Source organism: Apteryx rowi, unplaced genomic scaffold (genome assembly GCF_003343035.1).
Source record: "Apteryx rowi isolate R43461 unplaced genomic scaffold, aptRow1 scaffold_371, whole genome shotgun sequence".
In the NCBI taxonomy this organism is placed as follows: domain Eukaryota; kingdom Metazoa; phylum Chordata; class Aves; order Apterygiformes; family Apterygidae; genus Apteryx; species Apteryx rowi.
In genome coordinates this window covers 413,456-439,854 of record NW_020450208.1, presented here as the reverse complement: position 1 = coordinate 439,854, position 26,399 = coordinate 413,456, and the positions used below count along the sequence as shown (strand labels likewise).

The following is a 26,399-nucleotide window of genomic DNA, read 5'->3' as shown; positions in this document are numbered from 1 at the left end:
AAGCATGCGTGTGCACAGACTCACGTTTCTAGGTGTGCTGATTTCCCTATTTACATATCCTTCCTATTGGATATGTGGGTGCTCTTGTTAAGTACTTGTACTGCTCCCTGAATTCTGCTAATGTACACGTCGCTGAGAAAGAGCCCCATGAGTTCACATAATCTGCCCAAGACATTGATCCCTTTCTACTTTGCCCTGCACTGTCAGTCTGCTAGCTAGATGCAGGCTACTCAGCATCTGGCAGGGAGGCTGCTCTGTCAGGCCTGGGCAGGGTGATGATCTCATGGGACAGCTTCTGGCAGGGTCAAACATGAATTGACTGCTGCTCAGATGCTGTCTTCTCACTCTAAGGTCTCTCTGCCCTGCACTCCCAAATGTTTGTCGTCCCCCCCCCCCCCAAGCTGTCTCCTGCTCTCAAAAGTCTCTTGGTTACTGTTTAATCAGGCTGGTGGTCCTCGTAAGCAGACTTTGTCATTGTTACCTCTSCCTGTAGAATTGAGTTTGGGGCAAACACCCTCTCAGAGCAGTTTTGGGTCTCCAGTTGCAGGTGCTGGTTACATTCATGTTCCTCTCAGATGAGCTGTTATAATCCAGGCTACATAACCAAGAGAAGGCCATGTGGATTCCCTCACCATAGGTCTTATGGGATCTCAAATGATTTAAGAAAACTTAAAGACAGTACTTTGTCATATTCACAAATATTGTGACATAGCAGCACTATATAATTCTAAGGTAAGTGCTGCAGTGATGTTCCAAAAATATTTTCACCAACTGTTTTTTCTCTAACATGAAATTAGATAGAAGTAGTTTGCATGGATTTTATAGCATATATTCCTGATAATTCTAATATTTCTTTCTGATTCTAGGTTTTTGGGTTCTTAATAGGTTTGTATTGACTTAGGATGATAGGATAACAAATGTAGAGAGGAAAAGTAGGTTCAAAAAAAACATACATATAAGAGAATTTAGGTTTGATTTGTATGACCTGGATTGAATGTAACTTTGGAGTTTTTGAAGTTGCTTATAAATAAGACTGTAAATGTACATTTTAATACATTTTAGGTATTTTAAGAGTAATATGTAACAATGTAAACAATCTGCTAGCTGTAGCTATACCTCATTTTAAACATGCTCCTGACAGGTTGTCATCCTGTATTTCCAGTACTTGTATCTAAAGGAAGACTGCTAGATTAGATTTTGGTGGGTATTCTGGAAAAAAAATTTGAGGATTCTGCTGGAGGTTAATTTCAGGAAAATATTAGGTTTTATTGTTTAGATAAGAAGTTGGCTTTACCCAAAATAAAAAATAGAAATTTGGGGTGAAAACTGCCTAAGAAGAGTTTGAGACCTGAGTCTTTGCTTCTTATCACTGTTATCATAAACTCGAACTTGTTTTGTTTTGTTCCACAGCACATTTYACAGATTTTTAAGGAAGCAACTTACTGTCCTTGTAAAATTAACAGCACTCTTTGTAGAAAAAAGATGCATGATTCAAATCAGATCATGATCAAAGGTTTGGATCTGCAGTGAGGTTCATATGTCTGGAAATACTGTTTTTATCTTCATTTTTGTTTTTTTAAGAAATGACAAAATCAACTTTCATTACTGATGAATTAAGCTGAAATTAAAAACTTGCTGTAGAATTGGAGAAATAATGTGTATGTTGCTTAACTCTTACATATAGGCATGATATGCTCTTGCCTTTTATGCCACCAAATAAAAATTAGTTATTATTTCTAAAATCAATTTTTGCTTGATGTTGATTCTTAAAGGTATTAAATATCTTCTAGCTTATTTCATAACTGTTAGTGCACCAGGTTTGCATTAGTTTACCCAATATGTATGCTCTTTTTTAATTTTATCATGCGTGTATTCACTGGTCTTTAAATTTAGCCTGATATGCAGCCTGAATAATTGGTCACACCCCAGTGAAAGTACTTTGTCTTTCTGTTCCCATGTCAGAGGAGTAGCAGGGGTGCTCCTTTAAATAAGCTTTTATACTGAGGAGGAAGTGTGATTTGATAACTAGTCCATTCTTGTTACTTTTTCTGTTTCAGCTCTCTTGCTGAGCCTCTTCAGATTACAAAGCCTATCAGTTCAAATCTATAAAGTAGTTAATGATTTTTTTAATTCCTAGTCCAAGTTGCTTTAAAAAGTAAAATCTAATTCTAAAGAACATTTCTCTTATCTGAAGCTGATTATATAATTTGTTGAATCACTCCAAATTTTTGACTACCTAGTCCTCCCAAATATTAATTCAACATGTACACCTTCCTGTTTAGCCATCTTTAAGAAGTCATTTCCACAAGACAAATGTTTTAATGAATCTTGCTGTGCTACGTAATAAGTGGATGGAAGGGGAAGTAGGTTCTGCCCTGAATGAACAGTTTTGTTATGAAGTCTGACTGCCCTTCACACCTGTTTCAATAAAGTTGTAATAGAGTCTGTTTTTCCCCGTAATAATTGAAATTTAATTCATAGACTGTTTTCTTTATACAGGCAAGCTAAAATAGATGGGCGGACAGCAACTGCTAAGGTTGATGAAATGACCAGATTGACAGAGAAGCTTCAAGGCCAATTGGAGAGAAAGGTATTGTAGAGAAAGGAATAATTTTCTATTGCATTTGAATCGCTAGTCATTTACCTGAGTGCGGACATGATATTATGGAATTAATATCAGGTTGTTCTCTAATTTGTTTTATGCTAGTATATCTTCATGTTGTTAAGTAAAGCTCAGATCATGTCTAGGTAACGCATATATCCTTTCTAGGAGGAAGACATGGTATCTGCTCAGCAGAGAGAAGAAGCATCTGACAAACGCTTGCAGCAAATGCAGTCTAGTATAAAACAATTAGAAACAAGGTAAAGATATTTTGTTGAATGTTACTAACAGGTTGCATACAAGTGATATAAAATATGATCTTTTCCTCAGCATCTGGGTTTTGTATTTCTGAATAGTTCTGTTTTCTCAAAATACAGATGTTTTATGTTTGGCTGCTTTTTGTCATATTTGTTCTTCTCTATGACCTTTCAGAACAGTTTCTGGCATCAAGGTATTTAAAATTATAAAACATACCACCCCATCTTATTGACTGTAGTGGAGGAAAAATGAGACATATGTTTTTCATTCTAATGCATGAGTTCCAGTTACTCAACTCTCATTAGCTTTAGGTAGAGTTTTAAAGGAAAAGATTTGCAATGGAATTTGAAATCATTTATGTAAAGTAGCTGGTTTGGGGTGAATACAGTTTTTTCTCCATATTAAATAAAGTATGGTTTCAGGTCTTAGCTTAGCACTCTTCCTACAAAAAAGATTATTTTAATAACACTGTTAAAACACACTTCTTAACAACAAATGCTAGCTACAAAAGTCGTTTGAATACCTGAAAAGGAGTAGAACTTTATTTCCATCATTATCTACTGAAAGTTCGAAGACTCAATTAATTTTATTTTGTGGTCTCTCTCCCCCCCCCCCGCCACTCTCCAAGATTATCGCACTTAGGCGAGCACATTAATTTTGTTTCAGGTATCATGAGCAATTGTTTAATTATTAGAATTAGTCAAATGACTTGATAGCTAAGAAGAATTCTTAAATTTCTTATTGAAATATTTGTGTGACTGTTCATCTTCTCTTCTTGGTCACAGCCTTGTGGTTTGAGTAGCAGATTCTTCAATAATTCCAGGACCCAAATAATTATCTGGGCACTTTGTGACTGTATGGTCAACTGTTGCCTTGAAGAGTTACACAGATTTGTACAGCTGCCTCTATTTAATGAATTTTCCTGGTCTAAGCCCTGTGGAGGCTCTTATGTTTATTTTGGAATGTATTAAGGAACTGGCTAGCTTTATTACTTTCTATAGGCTTTTGGTTCTCCAAAAATTGTGTTTAATAGAGTTGTTCTTGTTTGTTGTGTATTTTCTCATATACATGTTAGAAAGTAGAAAGCCTGGCTGCTTGAAGAGGCAGCCCAAGTGTTGCACTATGGACATTTAGAACCATGCACTTTATTGAATGAGCAACACTTAGAGAACTTACTGAGTTTTATTTTTTTTGAGGATACCACAGAGACCCTCTGGCCCTTTCTCATGCCAGCCAATGCTGACAATCATAATTAAACAATAAGAATTTTTGAGCTATTGTAAAATTACCAGTGTTTTTCTTGTTCTAATGGTATAGTTGAAACTTCATTGCCCACATCTAATTATTCCATTTCTCCCACAGAGGAAAACTTTATCCCTTCTGGGGTTGTTCTATTCTGTTTTAATATAAAACATTTTCAGTGATGTATCCCTGGATAGCAACATTCTTCTAAGGATCTTCTGAGACTAGGTATCTGAGTTAACTCCTTTAGTTCTGTTTCTTTCTAGGACATGATGAACATTAAACTGAAAGGATTTCTCCAAAAACAAGCAGAAAACCAGTAATGCAATTTTGGCAAATTACAAATAAATATTTTCTACATCTGAAAAGTAGTTTGAAAGAATTAAAGTGTCTTAATTAAGCATCTTATTGTTAAATGAGAAAAATTGTTACTGTCTTGTAGATTACGTGTTACTGTCCAAGATGCTGAACAGCTGAGAACAGAAAGAACAGCCCTGGAGAAACAAATCAGAGAGCTTCAGACAAAGTGTGCTAGTCTAGAAAAGGAGAAGTATAATGCTGTTACAAAAGTCCAAGATAGCATACAGCTTTTAGAAGAAGCTAACCTACAAAAAAGTCAGGTAAGGCAATGAATGAAGGTATTTAGATACTGGAATAATTTTATCGCTTATAATTGCTAAGTGCCAGGTAATGTATTCATATACACATTCATGTATACACAATCAAATTTCTTCTATTTCTGTTGTTCTAAAGTTAGTCATGCAGAAGAGAGCAAACTATGATATGTTCGTACATTATTCAAACTTGTCATACAATAAATTTCAAAATAGATGAGTGCCTGGATAAAGGTGATCCAAGTGTACTGTACTTGAACTTGAATACTGAAAAATTTCTGATAGTGTTTCTTATCAATACTTTTAAACAAATTGTTTTGTCAGAGGAAAAAGGACGCTCCTGTTATGCATTTATAATTTGTTAATAGTTAGGAAAGAAGAGCTAAAACTAAAGGGAATTTTTTTTTGTATGATGAACGTAGGTCACTAATAGAGTGAGTTCTGTGCTCAGATCTTAATTATTTGTAAGAAATCTGGAAGAGTGATTGATTAATGAGCTAGTGAAGTCTGCAGGAAAAAATTGCAGAGGTGCTTGGATGTGGATGATAAAATAGCAGATGAAATTCAAATTCACATATGCCATACTCAGTGCTGAATTTACTGTTACCTATCGAAAAAAAGTTTTCAGATTTGCTGCAGATATTTTTTATGAATACATTCACTCAGTCCTCAGTGATAGTCAAAACAATGAATAGAATGTTAAGGAAGAGAGTTGAAAATAAGTTTTTAAGCACAGTATACCTTCATGTGCAGTTCTGTTCAGTGTATCTCAGATAAAACATAGATGAACTAAGAAAGTACAGGAGAGGTCAGTGAAGAAGATTGCAGGAGTGGAGAGGCTTTAAAACAATTTTGATGCAATGTGGGATTAAACTGTCATAGGATATGTGTATGCCAAAAGCATAGATATGCAAACAATCAAATTCATGATAGAAGAATCCACCAAAACTTAAGAACAGTCTCTAATCCAGGAGGTCTTGACACATCAATTGATCCCCAAAAAATCACTTTGTTTTCCCAGTTCTTACCTCTTTTGAAGCGTCTGCTGTTGGCCCCTTTCGGAGATAGGATATGGGGCTTTGATAAACTTTTGTCTAATATAGGCGCTTTCTTGTTTTAATGCTGAGCTTTAGCTCAGTCAGGTCAGGCCTTTAGAAATAYAGAAGTAACTTGAACTGTGTTTGCTGGCAAGACAGAACTTTAATGCACTTAATAGACTATAGTCATCAGTAAATGAAGCCCAGCTTAGTTAATGCCTGTGGTAAAAAATGGAGAATCTTAGAATTCTGTTCAGGATAACACATTGAACAATTAAGGAGATTAACACACTCTTTTAGTCTGAAGTTGCTTTTCAAACTGAGTATTCTCCTGGGAACCTAGTTTTTTAGTTTTATGTTTTGGAATATTAAAGTTAGTGTTTTGTCTTTTTTGCTCTTTCTGATTTCAACTCTGTGACAAAGGAGCTAGATCCTGTCTGCCAGAAAAGAGGACTAACTTCTTTGACAGGTCCTGCTACCTTCTGGCCTTCTTCCAAAATAGATTAAAATATTAACAAAACTTACAGACACTGGTAGTTATTACAATAGGCAGTAACTTATTGTGATTCTTCTTGTTATACAGAAAAGAAGCATGATCAGAATGATTTGTAAAGGATCATTGTAGCTGAAAGTGGTGCCCCTGAGAAGACTGAAATTTTGAGCACTTGGTAATAACTGAAAAGTAGGAGACAGGGGTAGGGACAATTGAAGCTGTGGGTGAAGGAAGTGTTGTGGTACTTGGGAAAAATTACTAGAAAGGAACAGAGATATTTTCTAGTGTATGCACCACGTTTTCCTAACTATGCCTGACAAGCACTTTTTTCTTACTTGCTGTGGTTTCACTGTCTTCCCATATATTTTTTGTCATTTAGGAAACCCTTATGTGGCATCTTTCCAGCATCCTGCTTCATTTTCATAACTTCCTCATAACTTTCCACATCTCATTTGTTTTATACACTGATCTCCTGCAGTTCTCTTAACCTATTAGGATCTTGTTCAGAGAGAAAAAAAGTTGAAATTTTACGTCCTTCAGCTCTTGCTGGATGCCTTTAGAGTGGTCATTTTCTTTTTCCTAGTAAGAAATATTTGATCCTTAACAGCATGCCCCCTAGAGCCAGACAGTGGAGAACATGAAAAATAGAATAAAAGATAAAAAGCCATTTTTCAAAGTTTAAAGATCAGAAAACACTCTTATTTGAAAATTACTGATAAGGAGTGTAAATCACATTTCCAATCTGCTAAGTGTTAGTACATCAGAGCAGTGTTAGAACACAAGTATTCATTCAGAAGTTCTTTAGCAGAGTGTTTGATGCCACCTGCTATGAACTCACATGAAGTGTTTTGACAGAAAGAAGTGGCCCCATAAAGATTATGGTGCTTTAAAGTATGCCTCTGAGACAGTAACTGAACAGTATAGGTAAATATGTGGTTTGTTATTAGTAACAGTTTAGTATAATCCTGTAGTAAGAATAAACTTGAAGTTACAGAAACTTGTTAATTTATTGTTATAGCTAAAATACTCCTTCTGAATTTTGCTTACTGGAAAATTAATGAATGAACAGGATCAAAATACAGCCTAATATATACATTTAGTTAACTCTGTGTTTAATCTGTGACCAGGGAGGTTTCTCTTTGCTTTGTAAGAGATTATACGGGGAAAGTAATAGGAGCCTATCATAGTAATGCAAGATGCTGCTTCTGTTATGTTAACATTGTAAAGCACACACAGTTAAACCTACGAAAAGAAACCAGAAGAATTTTAATAGGGTGCTTTGAGAAATAAAATACAAAATCGAATTGAATGGGAGCAGTAAAAGAGAAGATGACAAATGAAGTGGCACGTTACTGCCTGAAGGGAGTAACCTTGTCTGGGTTGAATTCATACCAGTCATTAGGGCTGCTTTTCATGTCTTTCTATCCATCTGTGTATTCTCTAGGCACAACCTAAGATTTTTTTCTCTCTCTTTCCTATCAGGAGTTCTGTAATCTGTTTTACCTTCTGTAATCTTTCCAGACCAGGATCTCCTACTACATATATGCACTATATTCTAACTTCAGTAGCTTTCTTCCATCCTCATCTGGCAAGGTTTCTCACTATACCTTTTTCTGTAATTTTCACCTTCCTTTTATGCTAAAGAGCTGTTTGGCCCATTGTTATCCACCATGACAGGGGTCACATACACATTCCTTATTTGCTCGTTAATATTTTTTCTGTTAACTTTAGTTTTCTGGGAAATGAGTAATTTAGTATATCAACATTAAAAATGTTCAGCTATATGTAGGAACACGTGGGTAAGTGTGTGTAGGTGTGTATGTGTGTGTGTGTGTGTATACAGGTATTCAGATTCCTAACAAAAAACTTTCTCTGTGTGATTCCTGGCACTGTTTTTTGTTATAGATCCTGGCCCCAAATAAGAACATTGGAGAGTACTCTTAACTTACCTATGTTTTTTTTCTAGATCCCAATACAAAAAGGCATCTATTGACACAAACTTTTTGCACGGTTCTGGTTTACAGGAATGCGCATTTCATGCAAAAGGTTCTCGTTGATCTTGTTTTCTTGTGTTCTTGTTTCAGCTACCCCAAAGTAGAAGGAAAAAGGACTTTTTTGGACAGTGGCTGTGTGTGGCTTCTCCTCAGTGCTAAAGATTATCTTATCACTGAAGTATTATCAGTAGTATTTCAAGTTGTTATTTTTTCTAGGCACTGTTTGGGGAAAAACAAAAGGAAGAGGAAATCAGAAAGATGAAAGATGAAATGTCACAACTTGCAGAAGATACTGCTGCAAAAATTAGAAAGGCAGTAAGTTATCCTGTTCATAAAGAATCAGCTATGAAGTCAGAGTTTAGTCTGAAATAAAAGTTCCAGTGTTTATAATAGGAAGTATATTGATTCCAGAATAATTTATTGCAGGGTTTTTTTTGTTTTTATTTTTCAAGAATGTATCAGAGTGGGCACATCTGTGTGACTGAATTCTTATAATGGTAGTGTCCTGTGCAGGTCAAACATTCACCTCATGTGCCTGTATAGCAGTTCAGATTAGGTTCAGATTTCCATAGAATGCCCATGGCAATTGCAGCTGACCTCATTTTAAGTCAAGGTAAATTTTAAAAAGTCTCACAGTCTTTGATATTCTGTGTCAGCTGCCCTGAGCAGCTTCTGTTGCCTGAACTAGACTTGCCTGAATAGAGCTTCTTAACTTTGCAGATTCAGATCTGTTTTCTTTGAATTGTTAGCACTGCAAATACTATGCTGTATGATCTGTATAAATGCCTTGGAGGTGGTTTCAACTAATGAGAAAGAACCGATAAAGATTATGACTGCTCAGCCTTCTTGCCTTTATACAGAAGCAGGAGGAAATAGTAAATATATATGCAGGAGCCACAGTTGACGTTACAGGATTGCATTTTAATTTTACTCGGTTTTTGACTACAGGTAGACTCTGCAAAGAAACAATATAATGTGCAGATTTCTCGACTAACAGAAGAACTTTCTGCTCTTCAGATGGTATGGTCTTGACTGATGAAAATATGTTTTGATAGCAAAACATTTGAGAATTCTAGCTTCTGCTGATCAAATGAAATAATACATTCTGGTATTTATTATTTGTGATTTAATAGCAAGCCACATAGGAAGAGAAACGAAAATGTTTTTCAGGACTGAAAATTAAGCAACACATTGTTTGATAGCAGTTTTGTGAAGAGAGGATTCTTGGGTTTAGACATACATTTTGAAACTTTTAGGCAAGACTGTCAAAACTTTAGTTTAGTTGTTTCTAGGCTGGTGTTCCTTAGTGTTATTAAATAGAAGCTATTAGTGACAATTTGCAAAAAAAAATTGATCATGACTGACTCCACTATCCTTTTTTTTCATGTGTGTAGATCAGTGAATGGAAATCTGTTAGAAAGTACATCAGAAATAGGTTTGGGTGGTTTTTTTCTTATCCCATTTGAGAGATTTTACTGGAAATCTTATGTTTTTAGTGTAGTCTGGAAATGATTGTGTGTAGATTTTTATGATGGCTACCAGTAATTTTCCTAACTGCATATGAAACTTTTGGTGTCAGCCCCAACAGTCCCATAATTTCTGTGTACATACATGCTGTTTTTGACTAGTGAGTCTGTCTGGTCAGAGGCAGTAAGGGCAGCAGTTTAGTACTGCTGTGTAAACATTTCCACATTACCAGTATAGAGCATCTTCACAGCTCTTCTGTACAGTTTGGTTGGCTTAAAAGACAGTGAACAAATAAGGTAGACAGTAATCCCGTATGCAGAGGAGTCCTGCATGTATCTCAGGATTAATGAGAGAAAAGTAATTGTCTAGAATTATGCTTTATTACTGTATAGCACTTTGCCTCCTGCGGATTTCCAGGCGCTAATACACTGTTCMGTGTCTTTCATGTTACTTGACAAGAGCAACTGTCTTACAGTTAGTGCACAGGATTTGTTGATGGGGTAAAGGATACTTTGCTTTGAAAAATCATTTTTAATGTGCAGATTTCCCCTATGTGTATTCAGTCATATCTTACTGTGAATCTTGGCTGGCTCTGCAGGAAATAACATGGTTTTGCAAATACAGCAGTTTCTTTGCATAAGCTTATTCCTTGAGTTATACATATTTTAATCATAGTTCACAAGCTTATTTACCCTGAGATTAGTAAATGACAAAATTCTGTGCTTTAGCAAGTATTTCCCATGTGATGGCATCCCTGTTTCTTTCAGGGATAAATAAATCATGGAAAGGTGATTATTGTATATCCATAGTTGGATGTGTAGAAATGAAATATATGAAAGTTAATTAAGTATGCTAAGAGAAAGTCTTTGCATCACAATTATCATTTTCTTGAATGAACTAGGAACTTATAACAAGTCATGTGGGAGACCAAAAGAGCTTGGTTAGTAAGCACCTATTTATGGATTAAATTTAAAAAAAAGTTTAATTTTACATGTCTGTGGAGTGAATGAGACTGATCCCATAGAAAAAAATAATAAGCAGATAAATATAATCAAATGTATACATACCAGCAGTGAGAATTACATTTGCAATGGCAGGTTTTTGTCTTTGGGATTTCTTGACCTTTGCTTCCCTCTGCAAATTTAATGTTTTTGTTATGAGGTATTTTTTGATTAGACATATTTAAAAATGACTTTCTTAAAAAGGAATGTGGAGAAAAACAGAGTCAAATTGAACGGGTCATTAGAGAAAAGCGAGCAGTGGAAGAAGAACTTGAAAAGGTAAGACAACTTCATGCATTTTTACATGGCATTTAAGTTCTCTCTTTAGAAAGAAAAGATGCATTGACTTTTTCCATGTTTCTCCCTAATATTGGGATGAAAGATTATACTGTGATCCTTAATTTTTTTCTTGTATTATTTTTCATTAAATTTTCTTGATTGTAAACATTCATCTCATTATTTTAAGTTCTTTTTTTTTTTTCTGGAAGACATTTTAAAGCTGTACTAGTAAACTGAAAAAGATGGTTCTTTGGAAAGTGTAAAAGGTAAAAAGAGATGCTTAACATAATACGAAAGAATGTAGGTACATGTCCCAAATAAACTTAAGCTCAATAGACAGAAAACTAACTGAATGCAAGATCTTTGAAAACTTATTTCCCAGTAGCAGCAACATTGATAGAAATTCAGTTTTGTTTTAGATCGCTGGAAAATAGGACACAATGAGGAGTAGCCTCATTGTCAGTACTATACTGTCAGTCACCAGTGCAAGGTAAGGATGATCTTACATATAAGTTTATTCTTCAGATTTACCGGGAAGACAGAGGACATGAATCTGACAATAGAAAACTAGAGCAACTGCATCAAAAATACCTACTTGCAGAATGTACAAAAGGTGACCTTCAGCTGAGTCTACAGACAACACAGAATAAACTGAAGCAACTGGAAATGAAGTAAGTAATGGATGTTCTCCAAGTCCTTATTTAATGAAATTATTTCTGCCTAATCTAAAGCCTCTTGCTGATTGTATTAGGTTTTTGTGATGTCTTTTTAACCAGTAGCAGGAATAGTAGTAAGTTATCATATTTCTGAATTTTGTAAGCAAGGACAGTTATGAATCATTATAAAAACATTAAAGGGGAATAGCACACTGTAGAATCTAAGATTTTCTTTGTTTTACAAAGGAATGAAAACAGGAGCTTATTGTTTGGAATCTTACTGCATTTTTAAATACTGTTACTAGGGAAAGTTACTTTCTATAATATATTCAGACAAATTATTACTTTATAAATTCATCTATGGTGTGGTGTCTCCAGTCCACACAGAACATTGTATGTTGCATACCACAGTGAAGTTTGAGTCTGTCTTCAGAGCTCATAGACAATACTGCAGTTCAAATAAAATAACAGTAAGAAGTACAATATGCTCCACATTTTTAGACTAGGTTGTTTTTAGCATGAGAAGTGGAGGATTCTCTAGAAGTTTCAATCATTTCTGTATTCCAATAATCATAAATCCTGCCTCTTCCCCAGAGCAGTCCCCAGTTGGGAACCTGGAAATTCTATAAAAATTAAAATCTACTGCTTCATGTTGGCATTTCACTGAGATTGCTACGATATTAGATTGTTTCATGAATGCCCTCTTCTCGATAAAGTTCTTTGCTGACTTGTGCATAGTCCCAGCTGTAAAGCCCATTGCAACATATGAGTGCATATACACTTCAAAATAAAAAAAAGAAAGAACTAAAAGTTCAGGAAGAAACAAGAGAACATCTGTACTGGATCAGTCCAAAGATCTGTCCGTCCTAATATTTTCTCTAGGACTGTCTAAAAGAAGCTGTCTGAGGAAGAACTGCACACTATGGCAAGCTGACTGTGATGCTTCATTGGAACGCTCTCCTGGCGTTCCAGCAGTGATTGGCTGCTTAAAAATGTCCAAAGGTGCCCCCATAGATTTTTTTTTTTTTAACTATTATTACTATTACTATTCCACGAATATCTCATTGTTACTTGAATCCTTGTAGATACTTCACAACATCCTGACAGAGAGTTCCAAAGCTGAAATATGACTGTATGAAGAACTCCTGTCTTTTTTTTCCAGTTTGCCTCCTGGTAGCTTCCTTTAACAGCCCTCTGTTCTTTTATTGGCAGAAACAGTTTCCTGATTCCCATCTCCATACCTTTTGTGAATTTTGTAAACCTCTAGCAAGTTCCTTGCTTCCCATTGTTGTTCCTTTCACGGAAGCCATTTCTTACTTCTGATCAGCCTGTAGGTAGAGACAATACCCTACTAGACCAATTGCTCTATTAAGGTTTTGTTGCTACTTACAAACTTTGTCTTCCTTTTCTTCTTCAGACCATCACAACTGCAACAAAATAACCCTAGAAAAATGTAGAATGGGTTCAACTCTTGAATAAGTCTTCAAACAAGACTTCTTCTCTTTCAGCTCTGAGGAAGAGAAATCTCGTTTGCAGGAAATGATCTGTAAATTGCAAAGCATTCTGGATTCTGAAAGAGAAAAGAGTGGCTTTGTCAGTGAACAAAGGCTAAAACTTCAGCAAGAGAATGAACAATTGCAAAAAGAAATGGAGGGCTTAAGAAAACTGGCCAYGGAGGCTCAACAAAAAGCTAAAATAAAGGTATTGTTTATGTTTTATTTTTATTTTAGCATAAAACTGTTTTTTGCTTAATAAGACAGCATTTCTATGAAAAAACGAATGTAAGCATAAGTTGGGGGTGAAAGCTTCAGTCATATGCTTCCTGTTTTCTGCTTTGTAAGTATCTTTTTGTTGTAACATTTTGTTTTCAGGATCTATTTGGTAGCTCAACCTCTGCTAATTAAATTGTACTTTAGTGTGTATTAAGTTCTACTTAATAAGAAGATCCCAGATGTTCTTTGCTTTTATAAAGTGAATAGATCAAACAATAACATACTTTCCTTCAAGTGATTTYGCTTATTATTCCAATTCTAGAGCTTCATTTATCTACCATTTATAATACATTAGGAATCTCTGTATGCCTTTCAGTCCAGAGTTTTCATTCTGCTTTTGTTCCTTTACTTTTGTGTCCACCACATTATCAGAGCAGTGCTTAACTAATAAATAATTTAATAGCGTGGTTGTCAAACATGGTTTCTGTATTTTCAGAAGGACCAGAAGAATAGGATCAAATCTGTACAAAGAGTACAGGTTTTTGGATTGATAAGTGCAAACAAGATACTTATCTCAAAGAGGATTTTCTTTTTCAAGGTGTTCCATTAAATGCACCTGAACAGACTGCAGGTGGGATAATGCATTAGTAGCTAACCTCAACAGATCAAGGTACCTTTGGCTTCTGAAGGGAATAAGTTTTGATGCTTGACATGATTTCTAAATATATAAAGCCAAGGTATTTGCTGGTACTTTCCCCTCTATTCTTAACTCCAGGAATGTTAAGATCCTGGAAAGACATCTAAGAACCTAAAGCAATGAGGAAGACCTCAGTAAGTGGTCTTACTAACCTGTGAATGGGAACCATCTCAAATCCAGTTACTGCTTTGTACCACGAAGTACAAAAGCTGTCTACCAAGTAAAAATTAGTCAAATGAAATAGGAAATCTTGTTCCAACTCCGGAACCCTTTGGTCAAACAGTTTAAAAACAAAGGATCAGAGTCTCATAATGGATAGGTAGAGGTTATAAAGTTGTCACGCTACGACGGTTTGATAGTAACAACTGAGACAATAATATAATAAAAAACTATGTTTACTTCCTCACGCAAGCTCTTAGGTTAGTAACATCCATTAAAATAATGCGATTACTAATTTAGAAAGGATAGCCCGAAAGAATAGCCTGAAATCATCGATTACTAATTTAGAAAGGATAACTCGATACAATGCAATTACTGATTTGGAAGGGATAACCCGAAATAGTCAGTTACTGCGCTAGTAACTGAAAGCACTGCATATCCCTACTTGAAAGCTTTCTTGGTTCACTCTCTCAGCAAGAGGTCTCTCAAATTTGTGGAGTCACTACTGGTTCACTCTCTCAGCGAGAGGTCTCTCAAATTTGAGGAGTCACTACTGGTTCACTYTCTTAACGAGAGGTCTCTCAAATTCGAGGAGTTACTACTTGCAAGCTTTTGGTTCACTCTCTTAAYGAGAGGGCTTTCAACCTCATGAGGAGTTACCTTAACCCAGCATCCCAGGAAAAGGGGAGGGGGGGAAATACAGTCCAGCCGGAGGGGATGGTCAGGTCACRTTCCCATCCCTGCTCAAACTCTCCTGCTCGGTGCCCCTTTTTTATACCTGGCTGGGACTCTGGGCAAATGTCATCCATGCTGATTCATGCATAGTTGCATATTCGTAGAGCTGCTTCTTATTGGCCCTTTTGTGCTTTATTATTTGTTTCCCGCCCCTTCCTGATATGCTAATTAGGAGGGGGTGTGCGAGATAATATTAAAATAGGGTGTAATGAGCTGAAGGTTATCGTGGGTCAGAGTTAAGTTCTGTGATCATGGTCTTTTGCTCCKTGCGAAACAGGGAGGTGGACTGCAATGTCTTCACATCGCTTCCTCCTTTGCCTCRTTTGTCTCGCCACCATCTTCTTGTAGACAGCTTGACCCAACCACGCTCATTACTCAATCCTTAACTTCTCTAATTTCGTTAATTTGTGGGCTCATAATAATAATTTTGAGATGGTCTTTAGTACCCAAGTATCCTTATTTATACGGCTGCAACTCTGGGCAAATACTGTTTTCGCTGCCTTCTGCGAGTTTCATAACAACAGGGCTGTTTGTCTGTTCGGAAGGACCCTGCTAGCCAGGCGAGACCACAACACCTCCGCATTGCTTCCTCCCTCCCTGCGGGTCCATGCAGACTCCTTAGTTGGCAGACTTTTTCAGTCCTGTTTAACCCTTCACTCACTCGACAAAAGTGTATACCAGATCATTGTCTGTCCTGTTTTTATCAGATGGGCTTCCATTATAGTCACAGATCAGATTAATTGCTTGCCTCCATTTTCCTCTGATGCGCAAAAGATTTTAGATGCAGTTAAGAAAATCCTGGATGAAAAAGAAAGAATGTGTTTCTGTGGAGAAAACACAAGGGAGAAGGATAAGGATTATTTACAAAAATAAGTGTACCCAGCTCATTATCCTTTATTGTCAGTTGTACTATTTGCTTAAATTGGCTTTGGGAATATGTGTCTATTTGAGCATATAATTACAAGTTTAATTATTGTATGTTACATGCTTACAGCAAATGTTTATACATCTGACTCAAGTGTTTTAAAAAAAAGAAAGAAGTGAGCAACTTGATTGTATCCTGTTTGTATTTTTTTCTAGATAAGCACAATGGAACATGAGCATTCTGTGAAAAAACATGGATATGAAGCTCGACTTAAAGAAATGGAAGACAGCAGTCAAAAATCTACTGCTGAACTGAGAGGTCTCTTAGTAGCTCAGCAAAAAGCAACAAATCGGTGGAAAGAAGAAACAAAAAATCTTACTGAAACTACAGGAGTCAGGATCAATAAGCTAAAGTAAGTGCAACCTTTTTTTCCCTTCTGGAAGCTGTTATGGTTTTAGTTACCATTTGGTGCAGCAGTATACCTGTGGTGAAAACCAGTGAAGAGCAAACCATCCAGACCAGATCATCTGCTTCCAGCTAAAAAGGAGGAATGATCCAAAAAGGAATGTTGAGGCGCTTTTTGTGAAGATAACAACTAAGCACTGAACGAAAATTTCACATCTTGTAATGACAAAAAGTAAACTTCTAAACAACTTCTAAAATAAACCAGGAAAAGAAAATCCTTTTGGGAGGCACATCTAATGCTCTCTTCTGAATACTTGGTGTCATAAATGAGGATAGAAATGAGTTGTGTGATTGCCCTAAGCAAAGATATGATACAAACTTTACTTTTCTGTTAATTCATACAGGTTGTCAGGTAACTGGCAGATACATGTATTCTCAGCACAGTACATAAGAATATTTTCAGTTTTGAGAGGGCATGATAAGAAGGGCATCTCACACAACAGATAAAGATTACATATCATTCCTAGCTACTGGGGAATACATGCAGCTATGGTGCCTCTGAGCCTGTATACAGACAGGCATCAACTTGTTTAGAGGAATGAGACTTACAGTGGAGTTATTGGAAATGGCTGAGTAGAGAAGGAGGTATCTCAGTAGGAAATGAGCCACTTGCAAGTCATCTTTGAAATAAATTCTACCAATGTTTCATTGTTTTAAATGCATAGTGCTATATAAAGTGTTTGCTTCTGCTTGTATATTAATTTTCATTTAAAGATATTAACAGTCCACAGTGATCAACTCAATACACAGATGTCACGTCTACTTTCATCTTGGTTTTGTTTTTCAGTGTGTGGCCATGTTGCACAGTGTTAAAATTTAAAAATTTATCTGTGTACAGTAGATTCGTAGTGTCTTTCCTGTTCGGGTACTGCTTTCCCCCACCTCAGCTGCCTGCGTCTTGTGTTTGGCTGGCGGGTAACAGCCAAAGTGTGGCCGATTATAAGCTGCCACACACAACGTGTGTTTGTTGGCCAGCTGGCTGCTGCTGCTTGTCAGGGGTAGGAGGCCAAGTAACAGACTGCCTCCCAGTGGAGGCAAAGACACCATATCTTTGCTTCATTGTTTATTTGGTTTCTAAGATCAAGAGGGACTGTCAGAGCAAGTAGCCGTAAATTAGARATCAAATTAGCCTGATATTTTTATACAACTTGTAAGAATTTTGTGTCCTCAAGATCTCTTCCTCTTCAAAATTGGTTGAAAATTGAAGGAGATTTACAGACTAGGACACAATAACTTCTGAACCAGGAAACCTGATTTCGTAAGTCTCACTTCTTTAAATTTAGAGTGATTAGAGAAGAATGCAATGTTAGAATAGTGCTTATCATTATCTTTTAGCAAGTGCATTCAGTCTTTGTTTTAAAGGCTTTGTTTAAGCCATTATTTTAATGGCTTAAATATTCTCAGCTTGAACCATAATATTTCCAGTATCCTCTATGGACTAGGTAACTGCACAAAAGGTAATTTTTTTGAGACATAGTTTTTAATCTTAATTTGACACTTGTTAGTTGACAGAAACAGAATGCTTATGGTGTGAGTAGGATTAGAACCCGTGGTTCTAAACATGAGCAGGAAGATAACTTCCTGAAAATCTTACCTACATTTTTACCAAATTTTTTTTAAAAAATTTACCAAACCAGTACACTGACTTGTTTTTTCCTCTTTCTGGAGAAGTGTGTGATTTTGACATCCAGTGAACTTTGCTAATAGGAGTCTAGTATATAGCTGTTCATCCCCTAGAAACTAGTTTCTTTCCTGTCTTTAAACTGGTACAGTTTCTAGTATCGTGACTTGTACCTATTGTCTGTCCAAATAGAGGAATACTAGTAGTTCTATCCTACTAGAAATATAAGAAAATTGAACAATGTTTCTGTTTTAATATCAGCTCACTGATCTACCTAGAAACCCTTTCTTTTGAGACATTGGGAGCTATGCTTATTCTCTTTCAGTTTTAGTAGTATAGCTTCRCTGTATGTAATTAGTTGGGTCTTTCTGATGCTTTTTTAGCATCTTTTGTAAATACTGTAACTAAAGAAGAAAAGTATTTTGTAGTGTTACATGCTAAGGTAAATTTAAGCTGGTAAGCTTATGCTAGGAAGCTATAGTAAAGTGGTTTATTTTCAGGAAACAAAACTGTATAAACTGTCACAGTTGAGCATCTAGGCTCATAACTGAGATACTGAATGTAGTTCAGCAACTTCCGGTTAAAAGAGAAAAATTGCAGACTTCCAAAGTGATTGAAATTGTCTGTGAAACAGCTGCTTTCCTTCTTAAGGCTTTTAATGTTAAATGTTAAAATGTTATTATAGTGGGCCAAAAGCTTTAGACGTTATTTATCTGCAACAAAGTGCTGACATAGAAAATCTAACAGACACGAGAGGAAGTTTGTTTTGTGAATCTGCATGAAAAATGGGTAGCAGATTTTGAAAATGTCCCAATTTATATGAGAGACTGCCTATGTAGCATCATCTGAAAAGTCCTGCGATGATTTAACATCCCATTTAGTAGTGCAGTAGCTTTTTCATCAGAGAATACTGCCTGATGAACAGAAGAGAAAAAATGTACTTTTCACGTTAAAAGTTGTAAGTCTACACTAAGTCCACATGATTCTCTGTCGCTTTGGTTGATATTTTGGTGCAAGTCTAAAAGCAAAGTCAGTTACTTTTTAAGATGATTTTGTAGATGATGTTTATACATGTTGTATAAAAGCCAGGAACAGAGGTTTTTGTCAGATACGTTTATTTTAACTACAAAGGAAGCTAGTAACAGAAACAAGTTAGTTATTTGCTAAAAGAAATTTGTCATTTAAACCGACATAAGAAATTTCATAATTAAATCTGTGCAGTGATGCTCTGATACTATGTTGGCAAGTGCTATTCCAATGCCTATAAGTAAATATCATTCAGGACTTTTAAAACCAGCTTATTTTTTACTTGCTGTATACATTAGTGCAGAATGAGATTGGTATAAAAATTAGCTCCTGTAGTAGAATGAGATTGGTATAAAAATTAGCTCCTGTAGTTACACAGTAGTAGTTATTCAGTGCAAAATCCTCACTCATATTATGAATGAATAATTATCATATGTTTATTTTAAAATCTTATAGCAATAACATTTAAAGTAAGTATTTTGAGTGCAAATACAGAATGGTAAATCACTTCTTATTTTGCTGTGAACCAAAATAGTCTTGCTTACTTATTTAAAAGACAAAATAATTTTGTGGCTAGTGCATTTATAGATTTATCACAGAAACATCAGCAAGACCACTAAATAATAGAGTGATGCTGGGTACACACAATCTRTTGAGTTAAAGGCTTCATTTGAAAACCCTCTTGATATTAGCAAGCATAATAGTGAGGTCCAAGTAAATGGCTGGTGTTCACCAAGCTTTCCTGTATACATACATCTTATGTGTTTCTGAGAGGGTTAGTTAAGCTGTGAGCCATCTGTAGGGAAAATGTAGTATTTTTCTTAGACACTTAATCTTGTCTTGACTGGTCAGCAAGACTGTGAACCTAGATGAAGATATCAACCTGTCCGTTTGGGTTTAAACACAGAGCACTCGAAATAATACCAGCGTATCATGATTATTTACTAAATTTTCAGGACTGCCTGAGATATTTTGTGGAACTTCATGAACTTACTATTGGATAAATGCAATTCATATAAATATATGAGAAAATACAGTGATTTGTGTTGGTGACATATAGCAGAATTTCAATTTTTAGTAGTTACTACTCTTACAGCACAGTAATGTCCTTTGTAAGTGCATATTTTTCATGTAGTTATAAACTGCTTTAGGGAGCCATACTGGTATATACTGGGGAGGTGGTTTATATAATAAAAGCATTTTGTATTGAATTTCACCAGCAGTTTGCTGTTAGCGCAGCTCTCGTAAGCATTGAGTCATTGTCCCATTTGTTAGTGTAGGTGTTTCCCATTCCTTTGCCTTAAATTCATAATCTGTTTGTTTTTTCTCTTCTCTCCCCATTACTTTAATTTTCCATGTGAAGGTGTCTGAAACATTTTGATTTCCTTGCTGACTTCCCAACAGCAGCTGCTTACTTTTCCATATTCTGTAGTGCTCGTTTGTCATCTTTTCAGTCTGTAATGTCTTTTTGGGAGGTGTAATACATATACATAAAGGAAACATCAAATAAGTATTTTAAGAAATGAAGCAACATCAGTGAACATTAGCTGATTTTTAAATTAAAAAATTCAAGAAGTAAATTTTGTGGCCTGTAACAGAAGAACAAAGCGATGATTTTTTTAAATTACATGATAATTTAGTAGTTCACTGAAAAACCTGTAGATAAAAATATGTTGATAGTTTTAAGCTTCACTGAAAACTATTGTGTGCTTTCTTGGACACTTGGGTCTGTCTCTCTGATTTCAAGTTGAATAAATAATCATTGCCTATAAAACTGAACTTGGAATTAAAAAACAAAAATAAGTCTGGTGAAACAGGGGGCAATGCACTGAATACTTGCAGACTAAATTCCATCATTCTCTTCATAAAAACATAACAGAGTCTTCCTACATGACAAGAATTTTCTTCCCAGTAAAGCATCGTAAGATGCTGTACATTTTTGAAAGGCTTTATTGATAATAGACTTTACTTTGGCCTTCCAAGAGGGCAGAGAACTACTCTTGCTTCTATGTACTTGTGCCAAAAGTCAATCTTGAAGGCAGCTAAGAAGGTCACTGATTCTTGCAACCTAAGTCATGCTTCCAAATAAAAACATTGCTCTTGGCAGCATGACTAACAACTCATGACTAGCATTTGTCTTGTTTATTCCTGCAAAAAGTCTAAATAGTCTTGCAGACTGTAAAATTAAGTTTTTCTGACTTTTTATTGCATGAATTTTAGATGTACTTTAAATTCTAATGACACTTATATGAAATGAACTTAGGATATAGTGGGTTTACGAACAATACAGCAAATATTTACAGTTACAAAATAGTTATGTAAATGAATGATTACTGGTAAAGGTTATAAAAAATGGTGTAGCACTCATATTTATTACAAAATGAGTTGTTCCAGGGCTTTTCTGTCGAAGTTTTAGGTTGTTTTTTTGTCTAAGAATGTATATGTATGTACAAAATTATTTTTATCTATCTCTAATTATATAAAAACATACAGAAAAATCTGTTACCCTCAGATGAAATTTTGAGTGATTCTGAATTTTAAGTTGAGGTGAATTTACTGCTTCAAATGACAGAGCTGGTGTTTGAGACAGAAATTCATATTAACACTTAATATCAGTTGAACTTCTCTTGGGCAGAAGATACTTGCTGTGTTATGACAGCTGCATCTCTGCTAGGGTCTGAGATAGAACCACTGTTTCAGTTCTGTTTGGCAAAAATCAGTAGAACCAAGTAAGCTTGTGAGAGGCAAAACGTTACCTTTCATATTTTTTATAAGGTTTTAAATGGAAAGTAGTAAGGAGAGACATATAGACATTCTATAACACTAGCAAACTTATTTCTGAAGGTAATTTTTTAAGACTTATAAAGAGCTTTTAAGTCTTGGTGAATAAAATTTAGTTATTAGATGTTCATTAACTTAATAGTACACACCTACTTGAGTTTCTATTTGTGTTTTTTTATTCCGCTATATAATGAACATGGTTTAGGAAATTAAATAACTAAATCGGAGTTTGGTTTAATGTTAAAAAGTTAGTTTGATCTTCAATGTCACTTCTTTTCCACAAATTTCTGTGGTATTTCATAAGAAATAGAAGCAATCCACTTTGTTGTTTGTCTGTGGGGTGTAGAGCTTCCAAATGTAAAGCAGTAAGTTCTAAGATAACTGTCAGTTTGAACGTCCCAAAAGTTCAAAGGACATAGGAGATCTGCCTTTGACAGCTGTGGTAAAATAATGGTATCAAATGATTCACTACTTGCATTTCTTGTCTTCATTTRTAAGAAGCTACTTGTGATAGAAATGAGGGATACATACACATATTTTTAAAGATTTTTTTTTTTAGGAAAACAATTGTTATGACCATGTTTTTCAGGGAGAGGACTGGCTAGAACTATTGCTATTACCATGTAGCATTGCATATAAAGCTATATAATTCTTCAGACTTAAGTTGAGAACAACATATGACAGCAGTGATAAAAAGCAAAATCACCAATACCAAAGGAATATTGAGGAAATATGTGAATTGGAAGGGAACAAACCTCAGTAAAGAATGAAGACCAGATTGAGAGAGATGGAAAAAGTTCTGACAACAGAATTTAAGCAAAAACAGGGTAATCAAATCTACCAGCATTTACCAAAAGAAAATGCAAATGGAAGACTCTGTATGCAAGTTTAAAAAATAGGGGCAGATTGTTCATTTATTATGTAAAGTCTAGTGATGGGCCCTGACTGGTCTGTACATATGCTAACTAGATTAAGCAAGTCAATAAAACAAGGTAGTAATACAAGTAGTGATAGGTGGTTAATCTCTTCTAATTAGCATAGCAGTATTTTTTATAGATTAATATGTTCTGATCCTGAGAGTGAAGGAAGGAATTGGGGTAAATTGAAAAAGAATTTGGCAGATAATCAGTGGCTACACATAATCCCTTACCAGAATCCTCACCTGCGACCAAGGCCAAGACCAGGTCAAACAGGATTCTGGTTGGACCAGGGATCAGAATAGGATTCACAAAGAAAAGTTTCATGTTGAATCAGATTACTGAGACATCCACAGAATGGCCTTCAGTAGAGTAGAACATGAAAACTGCAGACATGAAAAAAGTAGATCTTGTAACTTGAAAATTGTACAGGGAATTGATAATTCGGTCAACTTTGCTGTGAATATTACCTTGCTCTCTTAGAAGTGTGGATGACTGCTCAATAAAGGTATTATTAAGCCTGTGTGCAGGGGTAGTAACAGGTGTCCACAAGTTTGTTCTCTCTCTAGAAATATAAACTGAATCTGCAAAATAAACAGCACTTAAGAAAGAATTTGTAAACATTGGCTTAAATAATAAAGAAGGTAAGAACTTTAGAAGTTACTTTCATGTAAGAATGCATTTGAGTTAGCTTAACTTAAAAATCTTGACTTGAATGAAAAGTAGTAAGAAGATAAATACTAATGCATAGTCTGAACAAGTTGGTAAATTCATAATCCAAACCATCTGCCACTGTTGTCTAGTATTGAAATATAACTTTTTGAAAAAAATCAAAAACATTTGTTGTAACATAATCTATTATATTTGAACAAATAAATGCTACTGGCTTCAATTTTTTAAATTCACTTGGATTATAACTGTTAATAATTATAAAATGAAATCCTTGCCATAATTTTTTAAATATAAATACTGTGCTTAGTGTGTTTAATTCTTACCGTTGTTCTCATTTGATTGCAGCTGTTTCAGGTGTCTTTGTTGCAGTTTCTGCTTCTGAAACATTTCTGTGTCATAGAGTCCCAGAGTCATTTGTAACTATGTGCATTTATAGGAGTCCTGAGGTTTGTCTTTTCTATAATTGAAAAGAATCTGCTCTGAAGAATGACCTTTTTTGTGCCTGTGTATGAAGTGTTGGCCAGGACTGCCTTCTCCCTACATGCTGTACAGTACATTGAGTGAATTACACAGCATCTTGAGCTGAAGATGTTTCCTCCATTTCTAAAACATTATTCCTGGCTGCACTTCTGTAATGTTTGGCAGCCATAGCTGCTTATTTTAAGATGTTCATTAAAGAAAAAAATATTAACAGGATGAGAGACAGCTGCAGGTACTGGCAGTATACAAAATTCATAATTACTAAGAGTAACTGAAGCATGTTATAGTATAATTCAACTGCAAAAACATCTGGCACATGCTATATTTGTCGCATGAGAGTGCTGCAGAAAGTACTGGCTAGAGCTGGCAGATTTATCACCCGTCTGCCAAAATACTAAAAGCTCACCTTTGTTTCCTGCTCATTTAACAGAGACAATATGGAGCAGAGACTGATTTGATTATTCGGAAGTTTGGGTTACCTCTCAATATTAAAACCTCATAATGTGCGTTTGGGGGTGGGTTAACAATCAGGATGGATCAGTTTTCTAGACCAATAGCTGTAATGTTTCTTTATGCTTACAGAGTTAAACTGTTTCCTTTAGAAACATGTTCAGTGTGCTGTATAAAAATAATTTCTTGATATACAACTGTACATGAGAACATAAACTCTGTKTATAGTCTGTGCTGCTGAGAATGCTAATTCTACACCTTATACAAGTATAGGAGACAGATTGTTTTCAGTGACTTATTAAGAATTTTGAATTTAGAAAATCAGTCTATTTGGATAGTCACCTTAAGATGACATTGCAGTAAAGTTGATTTGTCAGAATTTAATTGCCATATTTTCAAGGCCTTATCTTATTAGCATAGTTGAACATAAGCAGTCTACACATTGTAAGAAGTAATTTGAATAGTTTTTTAGGGAGTTTATTTTGAAAAGGTATGTTACTATCTTACACATGTGAAATGAATTGTATGAAATTTCATTGTGAAGAAGAATGTTCAAGTCAATTTGCTAATAAAACCATTTATAAAAACTGACCTCGAAGACAGCATTCAAAATCTGCTGTTCGTTAGGATTCCCAAATTGAAAGTGCTTTAACTTGATGCTTAATATTGATTATAGAGGACAAACTGCAAAAATAGTGTTAAGTATTAACATAATATCTTGATCCTGCAGTTTTAATCCATCTTTAATACTTGTTTTATATAAAAAATAATAAAGTGGAACATGCATATACGATTTTAATTGTTTAACATGGTTTAAATATCTGCCTATGTATTTTCATTTTTATAGCAGCTAGTCAAAAGATATGGTGAGCTGTTTTTAATGATATCTAGTTGGGATTGGTTAAGAAGGTTGATAGAGAAAAAGAGAATGGAAACTACTAGTCAGCTATACTTGCAAACTTATATTATCTGGCCCTTCAAGTATTATACAGCAGTTTTCAGTCCAACTTTTATGAAATACTAAGTTTAAAAGTTTTTGCAAGTAAATTACAAGCAGTAGAGGCTTTCTGAAGATGGAGGTTTGAGGTTAAAAAGTCCCCTACCCTACCTCCATTCCTCTAGAAAAAATAGAGCTTTAGCTTCCTCTACAGGGCATGTCATTTCAGTAACCGGCAGAGCACCTAAGGGTTAGGTATTGCCTTTGTGAGCATTGTCAATGTACTTATATATTCATGAAAGCTGTTGTATTTCAGCATGTTTCCAAGTTGGGGGAGATAGATAAAGTGAGAACAGACTTGAAAATTCTTCTTCACAAGTATGTTTGAACCTAAAAGCAGAAGGTGAAATTGGTGGGTGAGGATCTTGATCACAGTATTGTTTTGTTATTGCTAGAGGAGATAGAGACCGATCAAAGATTGTGGCAGCCTGTTTGGTTTTGCAAGTTCCTCTGCCTAAAATTACCAAAGTTCAGAGGTTTTTCTTTTGCATCTTTGTCATCCCTCTTCTTTGGTGGCTTGTTGATAATAGAAGGCAAGAACTGTTTCCTTTGAGGACCAACTCAAAGATGTCCATGCTAACCCAGATATTTGGTGTCTTCAGTACTGTACAATTTAGGTTAGGATCACTAGAACTCAATCAATCCAAAAGTGAAAAGACCACTTTTGAAGAAGCTGACATGTTTTCTTTTTTGTTTTGAAATGTTGCGTTGTTTACTGTGTCACAAAGTTTAGAATGATTTGTTTTTAGGTACTTCAAAGCATCTTCAGAAATGTCCTCATTGAGTTCTGATTATAGGACATTAATTAGATGGTTAATCTAAAAATTGAATGCACTGCAAATGCAGTTTGTTTATAACTAGCATTTAATAATATGCTTGTAAAATAAGATAATAAACAGCAAAAAATAATATACCTATAAAATATTGAATGTTCTTGGCAGAGTCCAGTTGATAGTTGATTTTGACAAGTACATCTCATTCCTGTGCCATTATAGTTTTGAATATGTATCGTTAAGAGGTGCAAGCTGCAGTGCTTTTGAAATGAATGTATTAAGAGCAATGTTATAATTAAAAATGCACCATAAACTCCTATAATGCTTCGAGAAGGTACCTATGCGATAATATTTAGGTAACTGATGTACTACTGTGTGTTCATTAGCATCTTTTTTTCTGGTTAAC

General features: G+C 35.2%; 1 protein-coding gene and 1 long non-coding RNA gene across 9 annotated transcripts in view; one reads left to right on the top strand and one right to left on the bottom strand.

The window, feature by feature from the left end:
* SCLT1 (sodium channel and clathrin linker 1) overlaps positions 1–26,399 on the top strand; it is a 51,439-nt gene that overhangs the window by 15,793 nt on the left and 9,247 nt on the right. For all 8 annotated transcript variants that reach the window (XR_003254818.1, XR_003254819.1, XM_026073622.1 and 5 more), the window contains 9 exons: positions 2,500–2,590; positions 2,771–2,862; positions 4,545–4,722; positions 8,457–8,555; positions 9,189–9,260; positions 10,913–10,987; positions 11,513–11,658; positions 13,152–13,344; positions 16,027–16,223. Coding sequence is in view for 6 of the 8 variants with exons in the window: in XM_026073622.1 (XP_025929407.1) it covers positions 2,500–2,590; positions 2,771–2,862; positions 4,545–4,722; positions 8,457–8,555; positions 9,189–9,260; positions 10,913–10,987; positions 11,513–11,658; positions 13,152–13,344; positions 16,027–16,223 (1,143 nt within the window). In the remaining 2 variants the exon portion in view is untranslated. The remainder of the gene's footprint in view (positions 1–2,499; positions 2,591–2,770; positions 2,863–4,544; positions 4,723–8,456; positions 8,556–9,188; positions 9,261–10,912; positions 10,988–11,512; positions 11,659–13,151; positions 13,345–16,026; positions 16,224–26,399) is intronic.
* LOC112969868 lies at positions 18,082–26,395 on the bottom strand. Its single transcript, XR_003254820.1, has 3 exons — positions 23,617–26,395; positions 23,092–23,205; positions 18,082–23,007 (listed from the first exon to the last, which is right to left on the bottom strand). It is a non-coding gene; the product is annotated as an uncharacterized LOC112969868 (long non-coding RNA).